This window comes from Hippocampus guttulatus, chromosome 19 (genome assembly GCF_054856545.1).
Source record: "Hippocampus guttulatus isolate MCC_2025c chromosome 19, RoL_Hgut_1.0, whole genome shotgun sequence".
Taxonomy (NCBI): domain Eukaryota; kingdom Metazoa; phylum Chordata; class Actinopteri; order Syngnathiformes; family Syngnathidae; genus Hippocampus; species Hippocampus guttulatus.
The window spans coordinates 1210222-1238047 of record NC_141279.1 but is presented as its reverse complement, the minus strand read 5'-3'; the positions used below and the strand labels follow the sequence as shown (position 1 = coordinate 1238047).

The following is a 27826-nucleotide window of genomic DNA, read 5'->3' as shown; positions in this document are numbered from 1 at the left end:
ATCCGCTCTCGGCTACTTAATAAGCTGCAGTCGTGTTTGTGTTCTTCGCAGAGGATAAAGATGATATGCATGTGAGTATTTTGAGATCGTCAATGAAACACGGTGATGCCAATGTTTTTCATCAAACGGCATTTGCGACTATGCCCTAGCGTAAAGCGAATGGCCTTCAAGCCAAAGAAAGACATGTGGAAATACACAACATATCACTCTCTTTGTTTTCTGTGTAGTTTGACTTTAAACGCCCTTTTTGTAAACGGACAATGCACTTTTGTTTTCTGGTTTTTGTTTTCATTAACACTAATAACCTCGCTACCCACGTGAGGCAAATGGGCCACTCCCACGACAACTCCCAGGGGAGGGGGGGGGGGCTGCGGGGGGGGAATCCCGATCTTTTCACTGGCCCGCTTTGATCCGCAGCCGATCCCTGACAGTCGATACCGCGGCCAAACGTGTCTCTTAGCGCCGTCGCTATGCAAATCTGCAGCAGTTGAACAAGAGAACAATGGGTTTGGGCGGACTTCACGCTTTTTGGGATTAGGAGTTTTATCACCCTTCACTTGTCTGAAAAGGCCTTGTCATGACAGATGCCACCGTCAAGCGAGACTCTGCGCGTCGTAACACTATACCCACGTTTGATTCCATTCAATTTAATGAGAGATCAAATCAGTTTGACCTTGTCCGGGTCCAGATGTGCCCTGCAATTGTCTGGCGAGCTCAATGGTCACCCAGCCCCCCCCCCCCCTCCAAAACCCCCCAAAAATAACAAACGTGGGAAAGATGGTTGAATGCATTTTGGGGAGTTTCTTTGGCCTCGTGACAAATACTTCAAAGTCGTTCTTCACTTGCGGCTCGCGTCTTGCCCCCCCCCCCCCCCCGCCCTCCCTCTGTGTGTTTTGCATACACCACCCACAGACAAGTCGCAGCAGCGCATTGTGCCTCAGGTGTGTGTGCGCGCCCCCGAAATCTGTTAACACACACACGGGAAACTACCTTGGCCTCGCCATGCTTGCATTCTTCTCTGCGTGTTCATTTCGGGGATCTTGTCGACGATGTTTGTTTGTGAGCAGGAAGGATGAGAAGAAAAAAAATACCGTCATCAGAAATCCCAGGTGGGACGGATAGCAAAAAAAAAAAAAGTTAGGAAAAGCAGACCAGAACACCTGAACTTTGGTGTGCATCATGATGCGACCGAGATAATCATCTCTTTCTTTTTTTCCAACTATGACTGTGACCTTCAACCTGTAGAACGGCATTGAAAAAAATATTTTCAGGCTGGTAAATTAAGGGGCGAGGGGGGGGGGGGGGTGCCTGGAGAGCAGGCCTGAGCGCAAACTATACCGACTTGATGTGGCTTCACGTAAAGATCAGTTAGTTTGAAAAGGCGTTCTTCACTTACGACAACCTGCGACCAATCAAGGGATCTTTTCCTCATGCCCCGCAAAACCGCCGCAAATAAATGATTGCCGCGAAACATCCGTAGCCGCGCCGCAGAACATTCCAAACGTGGAATGCTTTAATTGGGTCGCGCCGTGCGTCCGCAGGTTTTGTTTTTTTCTTTTCCGCAAAGAGCAATGGGTAGAACTTACCAAGGATAGAACGGAAATCAAAATTCTACACGCCCATTTTTTTAAAAAAATGAGCATTTTCAAAAAACTTTTATTAACGTAGTAGAATTGTAGAGAAATGCAAAACAGATGTGGCAAAAGTGGGGCACTGCGAATTCACAGTTTCACATTTTTAGCCTTTTAATGCAGCTGTGGCCTCTTAAAAAAAGAAAAAAAAAAAAAGATCAGGAAATCCACACGAGCGCTCGTCCGGGCTTTCTCGCGATTAAATGCAGCACGCCGCAACGTCACTTTGAACCGCGCTCATAAACTAAGCGGGCTCTTTCCCACTGCATGAAAATGAGGCTATTTTGGCAAATCTTTGATGCGCCTTCTCGAGGAAAAGCAGTCAGATGAGGAAGAGGAACAAAAAAACAAACAAAAAAAAAGGAAGGAAGGGGGCTGCTTTGACGCAGCGATGATGGGAGCAGGTGAACACTGGGCGCTTACAAGACTTAATAGAATTTCCCCGAGTGGACTCTCCCTGCTCGTCCTTCCAACTCGTGCGTCCATTTGCTCGGAGCACAGATTCAATTTCATCACTCTTCACTTAATTGGCAGCTGCCGCTCGGAGCTTCCCCAGCTTTCGTCCCCCCCGCCCCCCCCCCCCCCCCCCCCCCGCCCCAAGCAAACTGAGGAGGAGGAGAGTCGGAAAGCAGGGCGGGCAAACCGCAGCGCTTCATTTTTATGGATGGACGGTTTGTAAACGCAACGAGTTAGTGGAGAGTAGCCGCTCGCCCCCGAGTACGCCAACACTCGACGGGGTCTTAAAAAGCAAAGATGACGATCGGCTTTGTTTTGGAAAGCTGAGAGCAAAGCATCACACGGGGGGGGCCGACAAATAGCCGGCGTCGCTCTCGGCCCGCGTCGGCGGACCGAATTTTTTCGGAGCGAGCCAAGCAAAGCGCCGCGTGTTATTTCGGGCGCAACCTCCGGAAAGGTCTTTCACCGACGACTTCCACGACCTGCCGCTTTTTCCCCCACCGTCCTCGGGGAGTCCTCTTTCCTGTTTCATCCCTGAGGTGATTTGAAGAATAAATAACGCCGCGTCAGTCAACATGACAAAGCTCGAAACATATCGGATGACTTTTCCACTCGCAGACCGATAGCGTGCCAATGTTTTCGCTTTCTTTTCTCTTGTTAAAATACGAGACGTTGACTCAAATAACGCCGCGATTCTCGAAATTTGGTACTCGGCCTCCCTCTGGTGGCACTGGACAGAATTGCATCCTGATTTCAGAGCACTACCATTGAACTTTTGAGTACATCCATCCATCCATTCGGGTGCGGAGTTCATATTCAAAGTACGCATCGTAGTACACGACTAGATTTTAACGTTAACTTGACGGATTGTTTGTCGTCTCGGACCCGGACCGCACGCGTCAAGCGCGAACTACTTTTTTGCCACTTTAGAGCCCCGCGGGGTCCTGTTTGGCTCCGGTTACACGCCGCAGGGAAGTTCGGGGACTTGAGGGCCAAACCTCACCACGGTTCGCGATATCATTTTGACAGATGGCTCTCCATCCGAACCACGCGGAATGCCATAGGCAGGCTAACGATTGGCATCGTTCTTGCCGCGTGGTAATCTTTAACCGACGGATGTTTGATCACACATGTTGACAGTACTCAAAGGCATCTATTCTTTCTCCTCTGCGAAGAATGACGTATGTTACTGCATTTAAGCCCCCCGTGGCGAGCCCACCACAAGGAGCGGTAAAACGTCCATTGAATGGAAAAAAAAAAATTGAATAACTGACAAAGACTCTTGATTCATGTACATTCGATATGATGACGTTCTCTTCGACAATAAAACTACACAAGGATTTTGAAGCTTTTATTTGAAGAGCATGCCGTTACATTTTCTTGCGTTAGGTGGCAGTTGATAAATCATTGAACCAGGTTCATGACCTTTGAGTACGTACGGTCCAAGAAGCTCAAAAAATCACATTCGGTACAATGCAGCCTGTTAGTACATATGAGGAACATTGGGAGCGGGCCGTACATTTCGGCGACTGCGCATGGGGTGCTCCCCTCATTTTTGCATCATCGCTGTGACACGACGCTCAAGTGCAAAAATAATCCGCACGTCATCACCTTCACTACTGTACAAGTCCAACCTCTCCTACGAAACAAAATACTGTCCGGAGTTAAGTGTCCGCTCACAGTTTTCCAAACGTGGGGCACTCTTGAAAGTTATCGTAAACACATGGGAGGCTTTTTTAATCACACAACGTGCATGTAATCTTTTTTTTGGGGGGGGGGGGGGGTGTTCATTGTTTTTCCCCAATATTTCAATTTGTACGTTGGTCTTTTCCTTAAAAAAAAAAAAAAAAATCAAATAAAACACATCTATTTACAGGACGAAATTTGCTACAAAAACAACACAAAACAAAATTGTCCGACAACATCAAGAAGCCCTGAAATGGTGGCCAGGCACTTGTGATGCAAAACACACAAATCGACAAGTACAAGTGCTACAATCGAGCGAGCAACATGAAAATGAGTGGCAATACCTTCATTTGAATAACAATAACATTTTGCTCCTTCAAATATAACTCCCCCCCCCCCTCCTTCGTGCACTGTTTAAAAAAAAACAAACCCCAATGAAATAAGTGCTTGATTTCCTCTCTGGGCAAGAATAATGGAGCACGTGGACAGCCGCCGCCATGATTGTCGCGTCGCTCGGAGGCTGGCGATACCCTGAGAAAGAACGCGGGGAGGAGAGCGCGGGCGAAACCCGCCTTGATACTTTGGCGTCGCTATCGCACGCGCGCGAGTGAGCTCGCGGCGATGCCGTCTGCGGATGTAAATGGGGCCAGGTGGCTTGGGAGGTACACGTGTCGCGTTACTCTCAAAGGGAAGGGCAGAGTGACGGAAAACAGACTGACTGAATCATGAGCAACATGAAGCAAAAAAAAATCGTGTTGCGACGTCAAAGCTTTAATACTGAATGCTGGAACTTCTGTACGGAGACGCCGCAGTTTTGGCGAGCAAAACGTCATTCACGCTGCCTGCGTAGGAATAATTATGTCGATGAGCCAATCAAATTCACCGTGGGGGTTTTTTTCGAGGGGGGGGGGGGGTGGGGGGTTATGTCTATTTGAAGGAGGCGTTTATTTGCAGACATTTTGGAGGTCCAAGGGTACCCTCGAGCGGGCTCCCCCAACGAGCGGGCCCCGGATAAGCGCCGTTGAAAACGCTTGGATGGATATTTCATTGACTTGACTTTTTTTAGGTTGCAATCGGTGGAAAAAGTTTTGAGAGGAATGAGCCCGATGTGCGGACGTCGCAATGACCCCCTCCGAATAATGTCAGAACGTCATGAAATGTACACCGTGGCTTTTGTTTGGTCAATCCATGCACCACCGGCGACATATCGTGAGCGGGTGTGACGTGACGCGACGCGTGATGACGAAGCGTCGGGCGAGCTCCGGTGTCTCCGATCCACGTCTCGGCGTTCGGGGACTCTTTCTCGGCGAAGAGGTCCGTTCGGAAACAAATCCAAACATCCCGCGCTCGGCGTGTCACGCCTGCGAGGTTCCAGACCTACGCTCGGCGGCCATTTTTCAACGCGACGAGAATATGTAAATAACGCCGCTTGCGGGCCACGTTCACTTCGGGACGACCGCGGTTATTCGGAAAAAGGTTGCAAAGGGCAAAACGGGCTCGGATCCGTATCGGAACGATTGCGGACCGAAGCGGTCAAGCTAATTTCCTTCCATGTCCGGACGAGCGAGCGAGCGAAAGAAGGCATTTGTCGGCTACACCATCGAGGTGGCGGTGGCCTTGGCGGGGGCGGGCGCCAAACTCTGGGCGACGTCGTCGCGGTTGATCTTGCGCAGCGCCGCGCGCAGCGCGTCCACGCCGGCGCCGTCCTTGCCGGCCCAGTCGGAGAGAAGCGCGCGCAGCGGGTGCTGCTCCCGGCGGAAGGCGGCGACGCGCTCCTCCTCGTAGCCCAGCAGGCCGGCCAGGTTGCGCCAGTCGTCCTCCGCGCCGCCGTCGCCCCCCCGGCCGCCGTTGAACAGCAGCCGCTCCGCCTCGTCTCTGGCGCGCGGGGGCAGCGGGAGGCCCGGGTCCTCGTCCACGGTGACCGCTGCGACGGCAAACGCGCGTGAGAGAAAGGCAAATCGAGGGTGGCGGCCCGGCGCGGCGCGGCGCGGCGCGGCTTACCCGTGTGCGTTTGGGTCTGGCCCGGCTGCTCCTGCAGACTCTGGCTGTCCACCGAGATGCCGCTGTCGCTGTGCAGTTTCTCGCCCTCGGGCGACGGTGTCTGGTTCTGGTTGGACGCGCGGTTGTTGGCCCGCTGCTTGTTCTGCTTGCAACTGTTCCACCTGCGCGGCGAGGGGACGGCGTAGGGGTCAGCCCTTCGCCAACGGCGCAGTTTGCTCGGCGGCGTTCACGCCCTCAGTGGGCACATTTTACCAGAGCAAAACCCGGTCCGGGCCTCCCCTTTGCAGATTTGTCGGCATGGATAGATTCAAGCGATCCGTCAACGGAAGGGTCCCTGCGCTCACCTCTTGAAGATGATGAAGGCCACGAGGCCGACCGCGACGGCCGCCAGGACCGAGCAGTAGACGGGGATGAGCTTGTGGTTCAGGCTCTTGTAGATGCGCTCGTGGGAGTCGCGGTCGTCGGCGTCGGCGGCGGCGGCGGTGGTCGCGGCGGCGTCAGAGGCGCCGCTCTCCGCCGGGCCGTCCGACGGCGGCTCGTCGATGGGGAAGTCGACGTAGGTGGGCTCGGTGAAGGGCGTCGGCGACACGGCGGGGTACTGTTCTGTGAGGAGCAAAGAGCATTTTCCGAGCGCTACGATTTCGTTCGGTTCGAAGATCTCGCGGTATCGTGCGGGTGTCGAGATTGGAAACGGCGCGCGTATACGCCGTCCCCCGTGGCGCGGCTAACCCCGCACCTCCACTTTAGCCGTCCGTCCGTTCTCGGCGCGCGCGCGCGCCTCGGCGGGAACCTCGCCGCCTCGTCACCGACGTGACTGTTATTCAACAGCGGCGAAAACAGGAAGTGGTGGCGAGGAACGGGGAACGGGCGACCCCGAGAGAGCGGCTGAGTGCCCTGACGAGGCAAAAACATTTCAAATGTTCTGGAGACGGATGCCGGGGGCAGGAATTTGGAAAGTGAAATGCAATATGCGATCAATCCGCCGCTCTTTCGAGGCATCGATTTCTCCAAGATCACTTGAAAGGCTTTTTTAAAATTTTTTTGGGGACATCCTGTATAATTGCCATAAATGTGCCTTTGCTTTGCGCGGAATTAAGTCGGCCTTTTCAAAATGTTTGTCAACAGACGGCGCCAGGCTACTTCTGAGCGGGACGAAAACGGAAAGGAAGTCGGCACATATGCAAGTGGGGACGTTTTTCGAGGAAGAGTTTTTTGGGGTTTTGTTTGACATGCAATGGAGGCTCTCAGCATTTGTTTTTTCCAGTCGATATCGCTGCGAAACAAAACTTTTGCTCCGTGAGCGAGCGAATATGTGAACGACGACGCTGCTATTTCTTCAGAAAAGGCAAGGCTGCGGTGGCGACTTTGGCCGCTCGGCGCCCCCCCCCCCCCCCGGGCCGCGTCGCCATCCGTCCGCGTTGGCCGCGATTCCCCAACAAGCGTCTTGTGATGCACTGCAACGTATTGATTTGCCTCCCATTTCACCGTCGCTGTCTTTTTTGCCCACTGGAAAGCAGACACCGATCCCTGACAAAAATCCTCTTTGTCCCGCTCGATAGCCCGATCTCCCCCCCCCCCAGCCCCTCCCTCCCCCTCAACTCTTTCTTCACATTTGACTGCCTTTTGAACAGACGTTTTCTTTCCAAACAATCGCCGGCGCTCGTTTGGTGGCTCTCTGCTTTCCGAACGAGCCTTTCACAGACGGTAACTCAATCCGGTTTGTGTCCAGTCCACCCCGGTGATGTCCTTTTATTCGGTTAGTTCCGTTATCACCTCCCATCTCTGCATCCATCTGATCTTCACATGTCAAAGTGGAACACGCACACACACACACACACACACACCCCAAAAAAAAAAAAAGAAGGGCCCCGAGATCATCATAGATAGTCTGGTCATGGATGGGGGTCGGGGGGGGGCTTGTACCTCCCCCCTTGCACAGTTCAGCAGCTCTTGTCAGTGCATCGACTTGATTTATTAGATGAAAAAGAAAGAAGCACAACAGTTGGAAAAAAAAGTACGTCTGTATTTACAAGTAGGAATTTGTGTGTGAAATTACCGGAAGACCACATTGGCCTCCAACCCGACCATTAGATTGTCCATTAAGGTTCTGTGTGTGTGTGTGTGTGTGCGCGTGTGTGTTTGCTGCCAAGTGAGTCAGTGTAGGCGCTTATGTGAGTGAGTGATTGACTGACTCACCAAGTGTGTGTGTGTGTGTGTTAGGTCAAGATGTGCCTCACAGGTGACGTTTAGGCCCCACATAACTTGAAACCGGTTTTGGTGTGTGAACGTGTGCGTGCGTCAGCCACTCCCGAATGATTCGTCTCCCTATTGGAAGCAGATGCTGCCCCTCTGTCAACATCGACTCAAAAGCTTAGCGCTTATTTTTCTTGTAAAAATGGAAGCGCGTAAGCGCCGCCGCAGCGTCGCAACCTGTGCCCATCAAACAAAAAAAATGACACAATCAGGAATGATCCCGTTGCTTGCCTCACTCCTCCATGCCGCGGTTCCTTCCGTGCATTGCCCCCCCCCCCCCCCGCCCCCATCTTGGCTCTCATTTTTCTTTGCGCGCGATCTGCAACAAAATGCAATCGGCACTCGTGGAGGTCAAAAAGAAACTGGAGAGCGCAGCCGAGTAACTCCATCGCTTTTATCGAGCGCGGCGTGTTTTTCAGCATCTGTCCCTCTTCACGCTTTGCTGTCTTTCTCGATATCTGCAGTGGCTACTTTTTTTTGGGGGGGGGGGGGTGACCTCGTCTTCCAAAACGATGCTCGGCAGGTTCATTGAGCACTCTAAAATTGCAACGCAAAAGAAAAAGAATCTTTTGACGTTCCCTTTTTGCACCGAAGCTCAACCGTGACAAAATGTTGACCTTGACGGACGCAAGCCGGTCAAGCGCCGCTCGCCGCGTTGGCCGAACGAAGGCACGAGCCGGAGGGCGAATGTCGCGGCCGCCCCCGTGTCCCGCATCAGCCCCCAAAAATGTCGTTTGTCCACAAGGGCCACGATTCAAACGACAATGCCGATAGTGTGCATCACGGACGACTCGATGGCAGCGGAGGGCTGGAGTCAGAGGTGGCGCAAAGTCTGCCGAGGCGCACAATCGAGCCCTGTGCCGCACAAAGACGGGGGGGGGGGGGGGCTGATGGCCCCCGGCCCACTGGGGATTCCTCCCGCTTCTTGATGTGCTAATGTGGTGGACCGTCGCTGGCATTTTACTTTTGGCATTTCACTCTTTTGACGCGAATCAAATCCTGATGGAGGGCCTTCGAAAGGAAGTGATGGGCACCCCCCCCCCCCCCCCCGCCCCCGCCGCCTCCATGGGCCTGTCGATTGTTAAGGTCAACCAAACTCGCAAATGGCTCCTTCCTCCTCTTCGCCCTCCTCAGCAGTTCAGGAAGTAGACTTGGCTAAACGCCATTTGCATTCACTTGGGTGACCCCCCCCCCCCCGCCCCTCCCACCCGCCTTCAATGGAGCATCCATCATTACGAAACGGCGCCGGTTGCCATCGCAAACTCCAGGTCGCGTAGGAAGTCGCGCTCCGTGCACGCCCGCACAATCTCGAGTCGCGACTCGTCCCGACGCCGCTGGCGGCCCGCTTACTCTTTTTTTTTTTTTTTTTTCTCCTTCCAGCCTCCCGACCGAGCGAGTCGCAGCCCTCGGGCGGGCCGGTGTCGTCCGACCGGGCTAATGCATACGGGCGTCTGGCAGCGCTACAGATTCGGAGGCAGCGATAACGTGAGTGCTCCGCTAAAAAGATTACGCGGGGAAGAAAGGAGCTCGTGATGAGGTTAGAGCGACGAATGATGATGCCGGCCGTACGCGGGGGGGCTGCGGCTGGAAAACCGAGCGAGTTCGCGTCGGTCACGTGACGTGCCGCGCCGCTTATGGAAAGGATGCAGTGCACTTCTGGCTCCTTCGATTCTGATCTTCCCGAGCCGACGTGCTTCTCGCTCGATGCAATCAAATTGCATTCAAGCAGCATCCTCAAAGGAAAATGATTCCGACTCTCCGTTGACCTCAAAGAGCATTTTAGTCGCTGCTTTTTCCACTCAACGGGGATCATCCAGCGCACGCGCCACCTCAAGAATGCCAATTTGTCAGGCAGCCGTCCATTTTTGTCCGGCTGCGCCTCGCCGTGCCGTGCGCCGGCCGCTCTTTGGGATCTTCGGCGTCAACCGACGGCGCGGGCGGGCGGTGTGGAAAAACTCCCGCGTCGCACGCCTGATCGCAATCTTACTCACGTGTGACCGGGTGGTGACACGCTACGTGTATTGCGCCTCCTAAACTGCGCGCTAACGATACGGCGGCGCATCACGTGTCCAATAAACCCGACGAGACACTTTGATGGGGGGGGGGGGGGGGGAATTCTCCACCCGGAAACAAACTCGACATCATTCCGGGATGGCGGGCTCCCACAATTCAAGCCTCGTCGTCGGCCCTCACCGAGCTCATCAGAATGTCTTCATATATGAAGGCAAAAACTGTCCCGAGAATGTCCCAACGAGTTCAAGACAACCCGAAGTGTAGCGAGAGTCCCTTCAGACCGCGATCACGGCGGCCGATCGGCACACTCCTTTTCATTGTCGCGGGACAAAAGCGTGGAGGTCACCGGCGAGGTCGCGGCGGCGGCCGCCGACGGCAGCCGTGGGGAATTTGAGACGTGCGGGTGCGATAGCCGCGGGCGACGGCGATAGAAAAGGAAAGTCGCAGCGCGGCTCGTCGACGCGACCCTTCCTGTCATCCCGCGAAAAAGACTCTTTGTGTCGTTGGGGTGGAGACGCGTCGCCAAAGACGGCGGGACGAGCCGCGCGATGACATTTGGATCAACAGTGACGATAGTGTCGCATCGGCTGGATGCGTGTCGAGGGCAAGCGTTGACGGCTGTACGTCGACCGCAAATATGCCCGGTCGTCGTTTGGACCGAGTCGATCTCAAGTCACCGGTTTGAGCGCTCGCTCGTTGTTTGGCTCACGCGCTTCGGATCGGATTTGCGTTCGGAGACCGTCGCGGAGCCGCGCCATTGCTAACGTACGGCTACATTTCGAAAGCTCGAGTGCAAAGCGGGGCCCGGCCGACTCGCAGCTAACGACTTGTCCCGACTCGCTTGAAATTTGCCGCCGGCTCGACTCGCGATCGCGAACGTTCGGACTCGGTTATCGGAACGAGACCGGCCGCTCGTGCGCGGCGCCTGCATTTTCTCAATAGAAAAGAAAAGAAAACGTGCGGAGGGAGAGTGTCACGCCGCTTCCTTTCCGACGGGGCGTCTTACCTTGGCAAACGGTATCGGCGACGGCGGTGCAGGCCTGCAGTTGCAGCTCCTCGCCCTCGTCGCAGCTGCTGCAGGGGATGCAGGGCTCGCGCGAGCTCTCTTGGTCCGAATAGGTTTCGCCGGCGCCGCAGTCCTCGCACACGGTGTCGCGGTCCGCCTCGCAGCTGTACAGCATGCCGCGGCCCGCGGGGCACTTGGTGCACGGCTCGCACCTCTGCGACAGCTCGTTCAGGTACAAGCCGTAGTTGCACACGCAGGCGGCGTCGTTGGCGTCCGTGCACGGCGTCTCCATGCGGAAGAGCCCCGCGCATTTGGCGCACGGCCGGCAGCGCTCCGTGTGGCTGAAGTTTTCCGAGAAGCTTTCGCCTGAACGCAAACCAAAGCATGTTTTGTTCGTCTTAGGAAAGAGGATAAAAAAAAACGTGACTGGGAATGCTTTCCGTTTTCTAGGCGAGGGCGCGGTCAGTCGTGAATGTTTTATGGCTTTGTATTTCGGATGGCCGCAGAACTGGGAAAGCCACTAAATTATGCAACGGAGCCATTTGTAAGCGCACGGCGCGCACGTGTCAGAGCGCCGCGCGGAGGTAAATCGGCCCGCGGGCCTTCTTCGCCGCCGAGCCGCCGATAAATGGCCGCAAATGCTTGACGGGCGGCACGCGTGACCGCGTTGTCGTCGGAGCTGATGGAAGGGCGCAGACGAAATGGAGATTCCTCCCGAGTCAGAAAAAAAAAAAATCAACTCATGTTCTATCAAACCCACTTTGTATCGATACTGTACCCCAACTGTCCCGGGGCTTCGTCCCACCCAATTAAGGTGGAAGGGACGACTTGGTGCAAACCGGCTGTCCCCTTTGCCTTTTTGGTGCTGGTTGAGCCAGGAATGTTGGGGGGTGTTGCCCCCCCGCTTACCAGACGCACTCAGACGTGTCGCTTCCTCGGCCTTCTCCTCCCCGAGTGCTCTCAGAGCCATTATCATAATGCCGCTCATCAATAATGCAAGTCAATACATTAATAACGCAAGGCTGCGGGATGGGGGGGGGGGCCAATCAAGGCTACCGATGGCTCAGCATGCCGTCAGCTTTTGCTTTTGAGTTGCCCTTAATAGTCAACGTCTGCGTGGGCTTTTCTGTCATTTGTTGCCGAATTTGCACAAGCCTGAAAGTCTGGCATCTTTTTTTCTAAATTCCAGAGGGGGGGGTGGGGGGGGTTAAATCAACAAAGAAATAATAAATCAAGGTGTTAAGGAAAAACTTCCCATCCCTCGAAGGGTCTGGAGGTGCAGTAAATGATCTCGCGCGCTGCCAGCAACTTCTCTCACGACCTGCATCGTTTCTGAAAAGCGGGTCTCCTTACGCGCGACTTGACCCACGTGGGTTTGCCGTTTCCTGGGAACGGCGCAGGGCCTGGCCGTCAACCAATCCCGGCCTCGGCGGGCTGAATGCGTCCTCTTGACCTCATGGGATAAGGCAGACTCGCATATAAATAACCTTCAAGGCGATTGTTGAAACAGATGGACCCCGAATGTCGGTCTGGAGTTCATCCGCCATCTTTGGTTCCTCCGTCTCACTTTGTCCGTCGCGCAAAAAATCCCCCGTTGTGTATTTTTCGACAACATTTGGAGCGGCTCCCGTTTTTATATCTTCTGCCCGTGCTCATAAAGTCCGCGCTCCGTCGAGGTTCACTCCCTACATGGTAACGGACGGGCAGCTCTGATTACCCGGCCGATTTCCTCAGCGGCTGCCAAGTGAGGCCGAGTCGTCATAACGCTTTCATAATCGGGAATCGGCCCGAAAAGGCGTCCTGACGATGCCGTCGCTAATTCGACGAACGCGCAATTCTCGCATTCTTCTGCCAAGAAAGCGTCACGTCGATTAGCTTCGTGCTAACAAATAACGGCAAACATCATCGAGCCCTCGCTATTTAAATGACCGATCGCCTGTAAAACCTTTTCAAGAACTAGAATAACCTTCTAGATGTAGTTTGCATCCGTGCACGTTGTCAATGATGAGTGCGCGTGTGTTGATGCGCGTTTGCTCACTGTCCAGGCAGGGCTCGCACACGGTCTGCGTGGCCCCGCACGGCTTGTCGACGCCCTCGCCGGGCGGGCACTGCTTGCAGCATTTTCCGTCGTCGGTGTAGTGGCCCGACGGGCATTCCTCCTTCTTGTCCGCGGCCCCCGCCTGCCGATCATCGCAGACGTCGTCAACGCGTGGGACACGAGCCGGAAGCGAGTCCGTCGGGCAACGGGCAAGACGCGCTCGGCTCTGCCGGTTTAATCGAGCGGACTCGATTCGCCGTCTAACTGGGTCTTTCTCAAACTACTGCCGGCTGCCGAAAGACATGCGAAAAAGAGCCGCGGTCGTTTTTTTTGGGCGGAGGACAAAGAATCTATGCCCCCTGTCTATTATTATAACATCTGCATCATTTGTGTTCGATTATACGTCGCTCAAAGCGCTCTGACTGCAACGACATGAAGGCTAGGTGGGAGTTTCATTCGCCCGTCGATGGCATTTTACATTGTGCGCTCGCAATAAGCGAGCAGACGACGACAAATAGGAAATCGGTTGTTTTTGTTTTTGTCATTTGCGTGTTAGACTCCACGCGGTCTGATCGTCAAGTTTGGACAAGCAGCGCGCGCACGTCTTCCGTGTCCGGGCGCTTTTGCGAAAACAACATGAAGTGCCCCGCCACGTCCGTCCATTACGTAACCTGCGAGGAGATGATTTGGAGGAAGCATTTCTATTTCTATTTATTTTTGTCAACGGCTTCCCGAATGAAAAAACAAACAAACAAACAAACGACGACATCAAAATAACTGTCTGCCTGCTCCAGTCTGCGGCGTGAAAACAAGCAAGTGGAGCTCAGCGACGTCGTTGAAGCGCCTTTTAAATTATCGCCGACAATATGTAGCACACAAAACAAGCGGGGCTGGCTCGTGCCTCCTTGCGCATGAAAGCGTTCCTCCACCGTCGAGTCTTTTTGACAGAGGGGGATGTTTGTGTGTCACATACGTGCTCTCGTGCAAGGAGGTGTGTGTGTGTGTGTGTTTTGGGACCCTCCCACTTGACTCACAGCACAACTTGTTCTCCTGGGCCAACCTTGATAAAAGATGCAACGGCCATCTGGCTCCTGAGGCCCAAGGACGAGCAATTGTTTTTATTGATTCTTTTTTTTTGTTTTCCTTTCCGCCGCTTGCCTGTGAGGCTGATTTACGCACAGGGGCCGCAACATTAGGAACACCTACCCAATCGCTCCTCCTATATTTAGGAATTAGAACTTCATCAACTCTGACCCCCCTCCCCCCCCCCCCCCCAAAAAAAGGCTTTGCAAGCGTTAAAATTTAATATCATGACAAGTACTGATACACAACCATATTTAGTTTCTGAAAATGCGATCTTGTGAAAGGCCATTCTTGTCGAGAGGAATCCCCTCCGGTTGTTTAGGTGTCCCTAATGTTGTGTCCTTGCGCCGTCAGCCAGCTGACAGTCTTTGACGCACGCCCTCATTAAAGCCTCACTTTCACACAGTGTGTGTGTGTGTGTGTGTGTTTGCGCGCACGTTCATGTCTCATGTAAGTGAGCGCTCATAAATCGTGAAAATTAAGGTGTGTGCGGAATGTTGGCAACAGAACATCAAAAGTTGCGCCCCCCCCCCCCCGACCCCCCTCCGGGCACCTGTGAGTCAGCAGGCACGTAGCGTGTACTAGAGATAATTGAATTTAGCTCTCGGGCGTCTGATTTCTTGCAAAATGGCAGGATGTCTTCGTCTTCATCCTACTACGTACATGACATGTCTTAAAAATCAATTCTTGATGTCACCAACAGCAAAGCTAAACATGTTGAATTTCATGGGAAGCGTTTGCATGTGGGACAGCACATTTTAGCTATATGTGCGTGTGTGTGTGTGTGTGTGTATATATACTGTATATACAGTATATATATATATTTTTTTACACACACACATAAACATCACTCCGACCATTGCAGCTTCTGTGCCCTCGGAGGACTTTTCTCAACTTTAACACACGAGAAGAGGAACAGCTGCAGTTGATTCACTGTAACTCAAAAGCTACTCACCTGTCCCAGCAGGATTGTTATCAAAATCATGTTCATCCCGTCGGTCCTTCCCATCTTCCCAAGCGGAGCGCTTCGAGCGGTGGGATGAGGCGCGCTCACAGGTTTCCGAGCGCAATCGCCCGGGCGGCCATGCTTGTGTCGAAAAAGAAGTGTTGCGGCTTCCACTCGGAGGGCAAAGCACGGGCAGACTGCGGCCCGTCGGATGTTTTGCGCCTTGTGCGCTCTCCGCTCTTGTGACACCAGCTCGCAGCTCCTCGGCTTCCTCTGCCTTGGCCACGCCCACTTCATGAACACGCACACGCACACACGCGCACGCTAAACAGATTGTACACTCACACACATTCTTTTTTTTTTTTGTAAGATGCTCATGAATCTGTGACTTCAGTGTCCCTTGGACAGCACATTGCCGGCTTTATGCATGGGAGGACACAGCATTCTATTGAATAATGTGACACCCGATGCGAAATATTGGCTTGATAAAAAGAACTAAAAGCGCCCAGTGGCTTACGATCATGACTAAACACGCTGCCCCATTAAAGACGAAAGCTCACGCCGAAATGCTGGAGGAACTCTGAATTTGCAGTCTTCCCAGCAGCCACATGGAAGTCACTTTTTGGAAGGTTTCAAGGTTCCGGGTGTCATTTCCACAAGGGGACATGCATTCTTTTTGGCTGCATTTGGCATTCGGTATGCGCCAGAGATGGCAAAAATAATCAAGTCAAAGGCCGGACGCAGCAAAGCAAGCGGCTGTAATGCAATTTACCTCGCGCGGTTAAGTTAGCGGGTGACTCCCCATCGGAATCGGTGCGCCGAAACAACATAGCTGCGGCTCACGTTGCGCGGCCATCTGTCAAGACGCGGTGGACGGACGCTGGGTGGTCCGCGAGGCCTTGGCTGTCCCCTCTCGGGTTCCAATCAAGGATTGCGTTCCAGGTGAGCGGTCCTGTTGGGCCAAGGCACGTGTGTGGCCTCGCTCAACTACTTTGGAATCCATTTAAAAAAATAATAATAAATAAAAGTCCGGTTTAAGGGTTAGTCTTGCATTTGGGGAAGTTGTGATGATGGTGCGTTGGCTCAAATGACAATCGCGTTCACTGTCATTTGAGAATCTGAATTCACGGTGGCGGTCGTGCAATTTTATTTTTATTTTTCTGATGTGCCACCGGCAGTGTGACACGGATTTTCTCTCTGCGCGTCTGTTCCTCTTTGCTTTCATACATTATTGATCCAGTCGCAAGAAGGCCAGATTCTGCTGGTTGGCAGTCCTCGGTCTTTCGATGCTCGGTCGCTGTAAATACGGAAGCTATTGTTTTGAGGCTTGTTTTTTGTTTGTTGCCGTTTTGTAAATGAACGCGACATTCGAGTGTTGTCAATGACAATGTGCGCAGAGGACAAGGCTGTTTGAACGCCGAACGTGTTCAACAAGGAGTCGTATTTTGATACCGATTGTCCATTATTCAACCTTGTCTGTGTTCGGTCAAACAGAATTTTGGGTGTGGGTGGAATTTTTGCAGTCTTTTGTCAGTGAGTGGGGTCTTTTGTATTGATTAGATATGAGGAAACACAGTTGAAATGAACAAAATGAGCCCGGGGCGTTTTTGGCTCTCAATGCAGTCATTATGCAGCCATCTCGGGACATGGAGATATGCTTGATATGCTGCGACTACTCACTCATACACACCCAGTGCGATGGAAATGGAAGATAATTCTGCCACATCGTTATTGATGTTCTTTTTTTGCTGAAACGTGCCACAAAAGGGGTGGCAAATAACTACCCGGCACCAAAAGGCCACCAGAATCATGTAGCTAGCTAGTTAACGAACTAACTTTCTAACTATCCATCTATAAATTAATCCCTCATACCCACTGATCTTTTTTTTTTTTTTTTTTTTTTGCAGGCTAAATGGCATTGTATTGTGAGACAATGTCGCCCCCTGTTGGGAGAGATCCGCAACTGCTCCATTTCAAGGTATCACACAATCCTTCTCATGTGCGTGTCCAGAAACTTGTTCAGTGTCCATTCCATCTGTCAGTGCAGCAATGTTTTTATTGAATGTAAATTGATCACGTGTTCCCCCCTAAAAATTGTTTTTAGGTGTTCAGGTTTCGGTCGGCGGCCCCGGTGGCCTAATGGATAAGGCACTGGCCTCCTAAGTCGGGGCTCGAGGGTCTGAGTCCCATCTGGGGTGTTGACTTTAAGATCTGTATCTTGAGCACCACTTTTGACACGGGTTATTCTGTGCCGACTGAGGCACCAAACTATCACGTGATGGTCAAAGTCAACAAATAGGAGAGGTTGAGAACTGACGTCCGCAAAATGTTGGTGTTGATGCTCACACGTCCCCGCGGCTTTAAGTTTAAAAGGCCTCTTTGGCTTCGTGACGGCAGACTGAAAGCCGAGCTTGCCTCAAGACTCGAAACCGTGGCACCAAAACCTAACCAGAAGCCACTGACCCGAGCGGAGTCAACTTTGGTGCTCTCGGGCAATCCATCACCACGCATTTTTCCACTGAATGTCACGGTTTCGCTTCCCCTAATCATAAAACTTGATTGTTTTTAGCTTCTGCATCACTTTTATCAAACGGATAAGGCACCGGCCTCCTACGCCAGTCGTCATTGTGGCTTGACGGTTCCAGGCGACGCCAGTCGTCAGTGGACCTGACAGAAGGACTTCCCGTGGAGCTTCTCCATTGGAAGCTGAACTTCCTGGAAAATGGACGGAACGGCGGAGCAGCGAGTATCCGTCGGAGCGCTTTTGAAGGTGAGCGCGCAAGACCCAAAAGTGTAATCCAAGCCTTTGTTGACCTCTAAACACAGACATTAAATGGGATAAGATGCTGGTTGGATAATGACATAGTGTGACTCGGCACATACCCGGCAGCTGTATATACTATCAATATTATGGGTGCCGGATGTCAGACCGTCAATTGGTGCGCGTACGCGCGCGCGGACCACCCATCATCCCGCAGCGTGCATCCATACATCCAGCCTTTTATAAAGTCACGCTTTCTTCTTGTTTCCCAGGTCAGTCGGCGCTCGTCACCGCTTTGGCCCGCTTGGTGGATGACCGCACGAGGTAGGTGCCGCGCTCGCTGCAAAAGTTGTCTCGAAGGAAGCAATGCAGTGTCGCGCTTCGTAAATGATCACCAATTTCTCCATTTGTCAACACCCGCTGACTGACGACGCGGATTGAAGAAAAATAATAATAATAAAGCATCATAAACCCGTCAAATATCCTCCCGCTGTACTTATCGAATAGCAGTTATTCCGACTTTGTTTTTTTCGAAAGTGACGCATCGAAAATGAAACCGAACAAAAACTAAAATTTCCTCTGCATCAAATCGGAAGGCAAGAACGTAAGAGCCGTGAGAATTCTGCCCAATTAATTTTGAAGATTGTTCTCCTCGTGAGAGAGTAAAATGCGCCTTCCACGCAGCCGTACTTTAATGTTGGTCGTGCAATAGGAAATATTTTAGCGCATCGAAGAATGTGCACCTTTCCGTTACAAAACGTCAATGTCGTCGCGTCCCACGCGCGCAGACGCTCAACACGCGCACGCACACACAGGCGCCACGCAGAATGTCAATCCGATATTAATCCTCCACCCCCTTCCTTCATCCGTGTTTTGGAAATAAATCATTCTGTTTTCACCTACAACTTCAGTGTTCCAGTCCAACCTCGCGTCCCCCCCCCCCCAACGCACTGCGGCCGCCGGCGAACGCCTCATTCACGTCAGCGCAGCGCCACCAGCAACAACGACTTTCTCCCTTCGGTAGTTGCAGCTGAGCAAGATGATGAAGGACCCCAAGGAGCAGGCCTACTGGCAGGAGACGGGACGATGGGCGGCGGCCGAGGAGAGCTCGGACCCCCGGTCCGGCGTGTGGGCCACCTCGCCCGTCTCGTACCTCACCTTCAAGAGTCTGGTCCAGCTGCGACGCTCCATGAACACCGGTCATCTATTGAGAAAGAATAAAATGCCTGGGGAGGGGTGGGGGCACGAACCATAACTGGGAGGTCCAGTTTTTTTTTTTTTAAAGTGCTTACCTCCATTTTGGGACCAGGATGCCAACAAAACAAGCATACGAAACAAATGACTCCTCCCTACCTTGGCTTTGGTGGATGTGCTGTAGAGTCGCGCCCCACCTTGGCCCGATCTATTCTATCGAAGGGGAGCGACTGCGCATGTGCACATTTCTGATGAAACATGTCGTGAAAATTTCATGTAAAAAAAAAAAAAAAAAAAGACATTCTCAATTGTATTCACGGTGACGTGTTGTGTTTCGTTGGCATGCAGGATGAGGAAAAAAAAAAACTTCCCCGTCATGTGTTTTTGGACCCCCAACGATGTGACTCAGAGCGTGCAGAAAATGTGGTCAGCAACAAGCACAATGCCTTTCTGCGCCCAGGTGTGATGCTTTTCGACTGCGCGGAGAAAACCTTGGACGGCATCGCCGAGAAAATGGTCGCCGAGATGCTCAAACACAAGCAGATCCGACCGGGCGACCAGGAGGGGATGACCAAGTGTCTGCTCCGGAACCGCGGGTAGACTCCGAAACGGCGCTGGCGACTCTGGCGTTCGAGTTCATTTTCTCTTTCCTCCCTCCAGCCAAGCGGATGATCCGGAGAGTCGAGCCCTGACCGATGGGGCGGACCTCCGCGGGTTCTCCGTCAAGGAGAGGGTAAAGGTCATCGGCTGTCGATCCCACCACGCGCGTAGGACTCGAAACGTCATCCGACTCTTTTTGTTTTGCGCAGAAGGACGAATCTGACCACGTGGAGGCTTCGATGGTGTTAGTAGGTGAGAAAGTGTCACTCCGCTGTCGCACGGCATCATTTTAAAGAGGGACGGATGAACGGCTTTGCCGTTTTCGCCTCTCCCTGCTTGAATCGCGGCCGGAATTTCATCGTGAAGCTCGATCGCGATTCTCCGGAAAACGCGGCGCTTCAGCGGTACGTTCACCAAACCGACACCCTGAGAGGTTTGCTGCAGGAGCTTTGGACTTCCTGGAAAGGCCCGCCGTGGTCTTTGTGCGTCTCAAAGAGGCGGTGGCACTCGACTCGGCCTCGGAGGTTCCGGAGCCCGTACGCTTCGTCTTTGCGCTGATGGGGCCCAGCGAGGCCGATACGGATTACCACGAGACCGGGCGAGCCATGGCGGCGCTCATGGCCGATAAAGTGAGTCTGCTGACGCCGGGCGCTCGCGTGTGCGAGTCGATCGCGCGAGTGTACGAGTCACAAGTCGCAAGGCTAGTGCTCACTATTTCTTCAAAAAAAAAAAAAAAAGATGAACGCTTCTGTTTCTGTCCACCAGTTGTTCAACCGGGCGGCGTCTCAGGCACAGAGCCTCCGAGATCTGACCGAAGCCGTGGGCGACTTCATGGACTGCAGCATCGTCATCCCGCCCGTCGAGATCCAAAGCGAAGCCGTGCTCAGATCCATCGTCGACTTCCAGAAGAAATTGCTGAAGGAGAGAGTCCACTCGTCCGAGCCCGTGTTGGACAGCAAGCCCAGTCAGCGTGAGGCCCGACGTTTGCGATTGAGGAAACGCTCATTGCAAAGCGCCAAAATGCCCCCCCCCCCCGAATCAAATTTCGGCTTTCTTAATTCTGCAGCTTCCTTCTCCGGCGCACCTCCCCCCGAAGACCCCCTTTCCCGCACGGGTCGACCATTCGGCGGGATGATACGAGACATTAGAAGACGATACCGGTACTACAAGAGCGATATTAGCGATGCTCTCAACGCTCAGGTCCTCGCTGCCATTATCTTCATCTACTTTGCGGCTCTTTCTCCCGCCATCACTTTCGGGGGCCTCCTAGGTCTGTATGCGATACCGGCACTCGCGCTTGAGACCGCGGCGCTCATCTGTGCTATTTCTTCATTTAGCGGACAAGGTGGAGGACATGATGGGCGTCCCGGAGCTTCTCATCTCCACCAGCATCCAGGGGATTATCTTCTGTTTCATCGCTGCCCAGCCCGTGCTCGTTATCGGCTTCTCTGGGCCTCTGTTAGTGTTCGAAGAGGCCTTTTATGCTGTGAGTGGGAAACGCAGTTAGCAATACAACTTGGCATGAGCAGATTCTTATCGATGTCTAAGTTCTGGAGTCGCGGTAATGCGGCAGGAAAACACTTGGAGAGTCTCTACTCGGCTACTCGCTCAAGTCCATTGATCAAATCTGTTTGATGCAGTTCTGCAAGTCCCAGGAAATTGAGTACATTGTCGGGCGAGTGTGGGTGGGCGCGTGGCTGGTGGTCATCGTGGTGATCATCGTGGCGTGCGAGGGAAGCTTCCTGGTGCGCTTCATCTCCCGCTTCACCCAGGAGATATTCTCCATCCTCATCTCCATCATCTTCATCTACGAAACCTTCGCCAAGCTCGCCAGGGTAACCGTCGTCGGGCCGCGGCTCCTCTTTCGCTCGGAATTCCGCCGGCCGACGTGTTCCGTCGGAGTGCAATAACTCTCCCGCGCCTCTCCAGATCTTCAAGGCTCATCCGCTGATTCTGAATTACGACCATCTGAACGCGTCTCTAGAAAACCCCTGGGACCCAAAGCTGGAACGGACGCTCGTCTTGGACAACGCGACCGGCAACGCCACCCTTCTCGTCAACTCTTTGACGCCGGCTTACCCCAACACGGCCCTGCTCTCCATGTGCCTCATGCTCGGCTGCTTCTTCATAGCCTATTTCCTTCGCCAGTTCAAGAACGGAACCTTTCTGCCGGGAAAGGTGACGAGCGCTCTTTACCGTTTGCTATGAACTAGCTTGGGTTCATCCTCATCATCGCGTGGCTCTTCTAGGTCAGACGTTTGTTGGGTGACTTCGGTGTGCCCATTGCCATTTTCCTCATGATTGTCGTGGACTACAGCATTGGAGACACCTACACTCAGGTTCGTGTGCATCTTACCCCAACATAAACCTGTACATGCTCTTGCCTGTTGCTCCGCAACACTCGGGCAACAGAAACACATCCTGTTCAAAGTCAGACTTTCAAATTAAAAGCATGCAATGCTGTATAATAACACCGCTTCACCACACCTTCTTTAACAGCCGCACTCAAGAAAAAAAAAAAAAGATTGAGACCGCTAAATGCGGGAGGCTCGTTAACCGGGTACCGGTGCTTTAATTGTGTTCTATTGGAATCCAACGCTGTTCAAAACCACAAGGACCACGCTTCGTTTCTCAGCACTCAGCTTTTTGTCCATTCCGTGCACTCAATCTCATGCAATTTCGAGGCTTAATGGGATTAAAAAAAAAAAAATGTCTTTGTAGAAACTGGTGGTACCTAAAGGTCTGATGGTCTCGAATCCAGCCAAAAGAGGCTGGCTCATCAACCCGTTTGGCGAGCACTCACCCTTCCCCGTGTGGATGATGTTTGCATGCTGCGTTCCGGCTTTGCTCGTCTTCATCCTCATCTTCTTGGAGTCTCAAATCACAACGTAGGTCCTATTGCCCCGCCCCCCCCCCCCCCCAACCCCAAAAAAGGTTCTTCGTTCAGACACCCGCGTCCAATTGGTCTCTCGTGAAATGTTCCAGCTTGATCGTTAGCAAACCGGAAAGGAAGATGGCCAAAGGCTCCGGCTTCCATTTTGACCTTCTGCTCTTGGTGGGCATGGGCGGCATCGGCGCCATCTTCGGCGTGCCGTGGCTCAGCGCCGCCACGGTGCGCTCCGTCACCCACGCCAACGCCCTCACCGTCATGAGCAAAGGAACCAAACCCGAGATCGAGAAAGTGCTGGAGCAGAGAGTCAGCGGCATTGTTGTGGCGCTGCTGGTCGGTAAGTGGAGGCGGCGGAGGTGGGAGGACGCGCGCAAGAGGGAAATAAGTCTCAAGTCTAGATGAAATAGCAAAAAAAAAAAAAACTTTGCGGATGGATCTGGGACCGCAAACCCGTCGTAACCCAGCAAGTTTAGTCTCAAAGTACCCCGGCGCTTATCGTTTCCAAACGTGAAAAGCTCTCCAGCGAAAGTTTGTTTCAAGGTTTGTCCATTCTGATGGAGCCCATCCTGAAGCTGATTCCCATGGCGGCCTTGTTTGGGATCTTCCTCTACATGGGCGTCACGTCGCTAAACGGCATCCAGCTGTGGGATCGTATGCTGCTGCTCCTCATCCCCAAGAAATACCATCCCAACGAGCCGTACGCTACCAGAGTAAGAGCCGCCCGTGGCCACGACAGCCGCCGCCCGTACCGGCGGGATTTGGGGTCGGGTTCTCACGTCACACTTTGATGGCAGGTGAGTACCGGGAGAATGCACTTGTTCACGGCCATCCAGATCGTGTGCCTCGCTCTTTTGTGGATTGTGAAATCCAGTCCGGCCTCCCTCGCACTTCCATTCATCCTCATCCTCACCATTCCCTTACGCATGTTCATGACCGGGCGTCTCTTTACTGAGCTGGAAATGAAATGCGTAAGTCGCTTGTCCCTTTTCATGCAACGTCCTTTATGTATAGGAATGTTAAATGCCTTGTATTTCCTTTGTTGCTTAGTTGGATGCGGATGACGCTAAAGTGACATTCGAGGAGGAGCCGGGACAAGATGTCTACTGGGAAACTCAGATGCCATTGTAGACATAAAGAATGGCCACTCTTCAAAACGTTTTAAAAAGAAAATAATTAGGGCTGAAATTCCAGGTCGCAAGCAATTGTATTCCCGTTGAAAAATGGGTATAAATTATTTCTTATGGTTGATTGGTATCGCGAGATGACAAATCAAAACGGTTTTTTTTAAATTGCATTTGGGTCATTCCGGTCTATTTGTGCCTTTTCCGTCTCCGTGAAAAAAACGTAATATTTTACTGAAAGTCAATAAAATTATTATGAAAACCTTTGATCGTGTGCTCTTCCTTCTAACATTAACACAATGTAATGTCTTTATTTTTTTCAGTACCGTCCTTTTTTTTTAAACATACTGTAAATAATACATCCATCCATCCATCCATTTTCCGAACCGCTTGATCCTCACTAGGGTCGCGGGGGGGTGCTGGAGCCTATCCCAGCCGTCTTCGGGCAGTAGGCGGGGGACACCCTGAATCGGTTGCCAGCCAATCGCAGGGCACACAGAGACGAACAACCATCCACGCTCACATTCACACCTAGGCACAATTTAGAGCGTCCAATGAGCCTGCCATGCATGTTTTTTTGGAATGTGGGAGGAAACCCGAGTACCCGGAGAAAACCCACGCAGGCCCGGGGAGAACATGCAAACTCCACACAGGGAGGCCGGAGCTGGAATTGAACCCGGTACCTCTGCACTGTGAAGTCGACGTGCTAACCACTGGACTACCGGGCCGCCCTTAAATAATACATTAAACGTTAATTTCCACTTCTTTTTGTTGGTGAGTCAAATCCTAATCAACGGGAAGTCCATTATACATCCGATTCAACGGTAGATGGCGCAATATGCGATTCTCTCTGTCATCCCGATTACTCACGAAGAAAACATTTGCTCGTTCCTGATTGGTCACCAAAAGACCACGCCTACGTGGGGATGACTTCCGGCACATGTCGTTCTGTTTACGGCGGCGTTTTCATGCTTTTAAATCAACTTTGCAGGAGCGACGATGTGTTCAAAACTGTATTTTGAGATTTAACAACAAGAAAACACACCCTGCCTGCTAACCTTGCTCATGAGCTGGCACGTTCAAGTCACCTACGAGGAAACCGCTACAGTGTTTTGCGGCGACCGGAGCCGAAATGGACACAGGTAGGGATTGCAAACTTCAACAGCTACGACTCTGGCAGCGGTTTAAGGTGGCCTTCTGTTGCCTCCTTGTGTTACAAAGCGTGGACAACAGAAAATCTTTTGAAGCTTCTCAATGCGATGAAAACAAACATCTCGGACGGTGACCGAATGAGACCGTTCTTGCATGCAGTCAAGAAGTTGGACTGGGAGAAAGTGGCATTCCCTCCCTTTTCACCAAAAGATTGCCAACAAAAGTGGATAGTTGTGTCGCACAAGGTGAGACCAATTTTTGTGTAGTATTGTCTGCTGCTTTCGAATTTAACAGTTGCTAATGTTTATTTTGAGAGTTGGTGGTATTTCTTTGCAGCTTAGGTGATGTGTTTTTAAGGCAAAAATGTCACAAAATAATAAATACTTAATGATGATCTCGTCTCAATTGACTCATGATTTTACTTGCGTGAATCTGGGGGAGGGGGGGTTATTTCAACGCAAATTCTGCCGTATGAATTGCAGCAGGTCAATTGTACCTTCTGCCATCTGCTGTGGAAGAGCAAGTCATTGTTGACCCTCTATGCGTCGTTGGTTTCATTTACATTTTTGTTTCGTGCACATTTTATACGGCACTTAGATGCACGCATTCTTTCTTCAGATGCGCAAGATTCGAACACTCACAGAGCTTGTTGATGAAGCTGCAGATGAACTTTCAAATAGACCCAAAAAGGTAAAACCCAAGTGGGTTATTAACATGTCTTTGGTCAAATTTTGAACAGGCGTTCCGTCGTTGGTTGGCTTCACTGCAGAGATTTGCATCCAGATAGAAAATGCCCACGAAATAGACACACCGTCATTGTGATCCATCTGTCTTTTCAAAGCGCCCAAAGAAACCCGGTCCTCCAAGGATCATCTTTTACGAAGAGAACGTGTGCAAATATCATGCGCGGCACCCTGAGTTGACTCGCGAAAAGCTCTTCAAACTAATCGTCGACAATTACGATGCCCTGACAGAGGAGGAGAAGGTAGGCTCAAGCCTGAATGTTCCCTGTCGTGAATGGAACGTCACTCATTTCTTCTCCATCACTTACAGGCCCCGTACGTGGAGAAGTACCGGCGTGCACATGCACAATACAAGAGAAAGTTCAGGTACTAAATTTAACATGGGAGTGCGTGCTGCCGTTGTTCAAAAAGGAAAAAAAGAAATTTCTGTGACTCCTTTTTGTCGCAGCGATACGGACATGCAAGAGAAGGAGAAGTGGCTTTCCAAGGACACGTCCAAAGTATGACCACATGACATTTGGAGGCTTGAATGTGTGGCAAAATGTTCACATTGGAAATACTTCATAGGGGGAAAAAGTGCAAAATGACACATTAGTTAATCAACAAGAGGAAATGTAGATGTTGGGGGGTGCAGTCTAATTTGTGTTAAATCAGACTATGCGGATTCTGTTACAATTTTAGGGTCCACTTAGCATTGCCGACAGTGTTTGTTTGTTTGTTTGTTTGTTTTTTTTAATACAACTATGTAAGAAAAAAAAATCTTGACGTGACCCATCTGGAATTTTCCCCAAATAGTCAATGGATGCATTTCCTTTTAGGGTGAAAGCGAAAAGAGTTTGGAGGAATCCCCAGAGGACACCCGACCTCCGAAGCCCCCCAAGTAAAACACACACAAACGCGCACTGTGATACAGTAAATGAAGATGGACTCATGCTTTCTTATTACTCAAGCGGAAAAAAAAGAGAGAGAGAGAGAGAGAGAAAAAAAAAAAGTTTTTTTTTCTGTAACCTGGATTGCCGCGCATTTTTGTCAGCTTTAGCGGTGGCGTGTGTGTTTGCGTGTGTGTGTGGTGTGAAGGAGCGGTTACAACCTATTTTGCAAAGAGCAGAGGGGGTCCATGGAGGGCGTTCCCAAAAAAGGCTACGTGAGCGAGTGGGCCCAACGCTGGCGTGACTTGACCGCCGGCGAGAGGAACAGCTTCAGTTTGCGCTGCGCGACGGTATGCATGCTAACGTTGAGTACACGGACACTGCTGATCAACTTGATACAAGGTCCTATGCGCGATCTCGCAGATGAAGACAGATTACGCGCTGAAGATGAAGGGATATCGTTCGGTGAGTCATTCATGAGATTCTGAACCCGGCGTTGAAATTCGTGGGAATAGGACCTTGAAAAAAATAATTGCGTATTAAGGCGGGAAAATGTCCAAAGCATTTTTCTATTGCAGAATCGTCAACACTCCGCAAGCGATCACATTGGCCTAACCGAGAAGGATACAAGACCCTCGGTGAGTGTTCCCGCATGATATGAACAGTTTTTTTGGTTTTGTTTTTTAATAGTTTAGTACTTTTGTCTCCCAGGATTCTGAGGACGAAGACATTGAGGTCAGCAGCAGCGATGAAGAGGAACTGTATTGGGATTGCGATGAGGTCAGGATGATGAAACAGGACTTGGTGTTTTGTTGTTGTGGCCAGCATTGTCCGTTAAACCCTCCGACGTCAATCCGCAGGAGGTTGACGCCGACCATCCGGTGGATATCTGCTTTGATGTGTTTTAGATGGATGCTGCCATATTGTTTTCAAAATACCTGCAGTGACAGTGTTGTTGGCAATTACATCTTGCCCTCTGTGTGCCTTTGGTTTTGTTTATATTTCTGCAATGATGCATTTATATTTGAAATAATTGTAGTTGACTTGGAGTTGTGTAAAGTTTAATAAATGTTATATTTGAATACCATGGAAAATGAATACTTTGGGTTTTTCAGACATGTTTTATTGACAAAATTCAAAATGCCACACTCGACAGAAAAGTTCTGCACCATCCCATTCCAAATTCTAACCGTTCAGATCATTTAGAACCTCGACATTGCAGTTTTCGCAGTAAAATCGCCACCAAATATTCCGCGAGATGACACAATTTCCTCAGAACAATCCAAGGGTCACATTGTACACTTGAAAACCACTTCCGCGGCATTTGCATGCAATTCCCGCTCGTTTATTACTAAAATGTATTCATTTGAAGTCATAAATAAC

At 51.6% G+C, this 27826-nt stretch overlaps 3 protein-coding genes across 5 annotated transcripts; 2 read left to right on the top strand and 1 right to left on the bottom strand.

Moving 5' to 3' along the window:
- Window positions 1–3425: 3425 nt before the first annotated feature.
- ngfrb (nerve growth factor receptor b) lies at window positions 3426–15376 on the bottom strand. Its single transcript, XM_086139088.1, has 6 exons — window positions 15123–15376; window positions 13085–13226; window positions 11047–11412; window positions 6119–6377; window positions 5775–5935; window positions 3426–5697 (listed from the first exon to the last, which is right to left on the bottom strand). Exons 1-6 carry the CDS (start codon window positions 15174–15176, stop codon window positions 5366–5368), a joined length of 1314 nt encoding a protein of 437 aa, XP_085995214.1. The 5' UTR covers window positions 15177–15376; the 3' UTR covers window positions 3426–5365.
- Window positions 15377–17864: 2488 nt separating this feature from the next.
- On the top strand, window positions 17865–23946 carry slc4a1b (solute carrier family 4 member 1b (Diego blood group)). 3 transcript variants are annotated; one of them, XM_086139085.1, is made up of 17 exons: window positions 17865–17883; window positions 18147–18198; window positions 18899–19073; window positions 19529–19664; window positions 19729–19801; window positions 19878–19920; window positions 20113–20297; window positions 20434–20938; window positions 21006–21154; window positions 21309–21503; window positions 21598–21846; window positions 21918–22007; window positions 22390–22556; window positions 22654–22895; window positions 23099–23268; window positions 23353–23526; window positions 23606–23946. In XM_086139085.1, the coding sequence occupies exons 3-17, from the start codon at window positions 18914–18916 to the stop codon at window positions 23684–23686; spliced, it is 2619 nt and encodes an 872-aa protein (XP_085995211.1). In that variant the 5' UTR covers window positions 17865–17883; window positions 18147–18198; window positions 18899–18913; the 3' UTR covers window positions 23687–23946. The 3 variants fall into 3 exon arrangements, with proteins under 3 accessions (XP_085995211.1, XP_085995213.1, XP_085995212.1); XM_086139087.1 differs by lacking the exon at window positions 17865–17883 and having other exon boundaries at window positions 18082–18198; window positions 20434–20632; window positions 20735–20938; XM_086139086.1 differs by lacking the exon at window positions 17865–17883 and having other exon boundaries at window positions 18083–18198; window positions 20434–20638; window positions 20735–20938.
- Window positions 23947–24595: 649 nt separating this feature from the next.
- Window positions 24596–27537, top strand: LOC147189445 (nucleolar transcription factor 1-like). Its single transcript, XM_086139089.1, has 12 exons — window positions 24596–24821; window positions 24901–25076; window positions 25450–25521; window positions 25673–25816; window positions 25885–25940; window positions 26023–26074; window positions 26393–26454; window positions 26652–26793; window positions 26867–26908; window positions 27022–27081; window positions 27155–27223; window positions 27304–27537. Exons 1-12 carry the CDS (start codon window positions 24812–24814, stop codon window positions 27349–27351), a joined length of 933 nt encoding a protein of 310 aa, XP_085995215.1. The 5' UTR covers window positions 24596–24811; the 3' UTR covers window positions 27352–27537.
- Window positions 27538–27826: the final 289 nt, after the last annotated feature.

Bases quoted from the DNA above. Each gene is read 5' to 3' on its own strand.
- slc4a1b (XM_086139085.1), top strand. From the start codon at position 18,914: ATGATGAAGGACCCCAAGGAGCAGGCCTACTGGCAGGAGACGGGACGA. The intron at 19,921-20,112 runs GTGAGAAAGTGT...GGTTTGCTGCAG, and splicing joins GGCTTCGATGGTGTTAGTAG to GAGCTTTGGACTTCCTGGAA. The intron at 22,896-23,098 runs GTAAGTGGAGGC...GTTTGTTTCAAG, and splicing joins TGTTGTGGCGCTGCTGGTCG to GTTTGTCCATTCTGATGGAG.
- LOC147189445 (XM_086139089.1), top strand. The intron at 25,522-25,672 runs GTAAAACCCAAG...GTCTTTTCAAAG, and splicing joins TTTCAAATAGACCCAAAAAG to CGCCCAAAGAAACCCGGTCC. The intron at 25,817-25,884 runs GTAGGCTCAAGC...CATCACTTACAG, and splicing joins CCCTGACAGAGGAGGAGAAG to GCCCCGTACGTGGAGAAGTA.
- ngfrb (XM_086139088.1), bottom strand. From the start codon at position 15,176: ATGGGAAGGACCGACGGGATGAACATGATTTTGATAACAATCCTGCTG. The intron at 11,413-13,084 runs GTGAGCAAACGC...GTTTGCGTTCAG, and splicing joins GTGCGAGCCCTGCCTGGACA to GCGAAAGCTTCTCGGAAAAC. The intron at 5,698-5,774 runs GTAAGCCGCGCC...TTGCCGTCGCAG, and splicing joins CCAGACCCAAACGCACACGG to CGGTCACCGTGGACGAGGAC.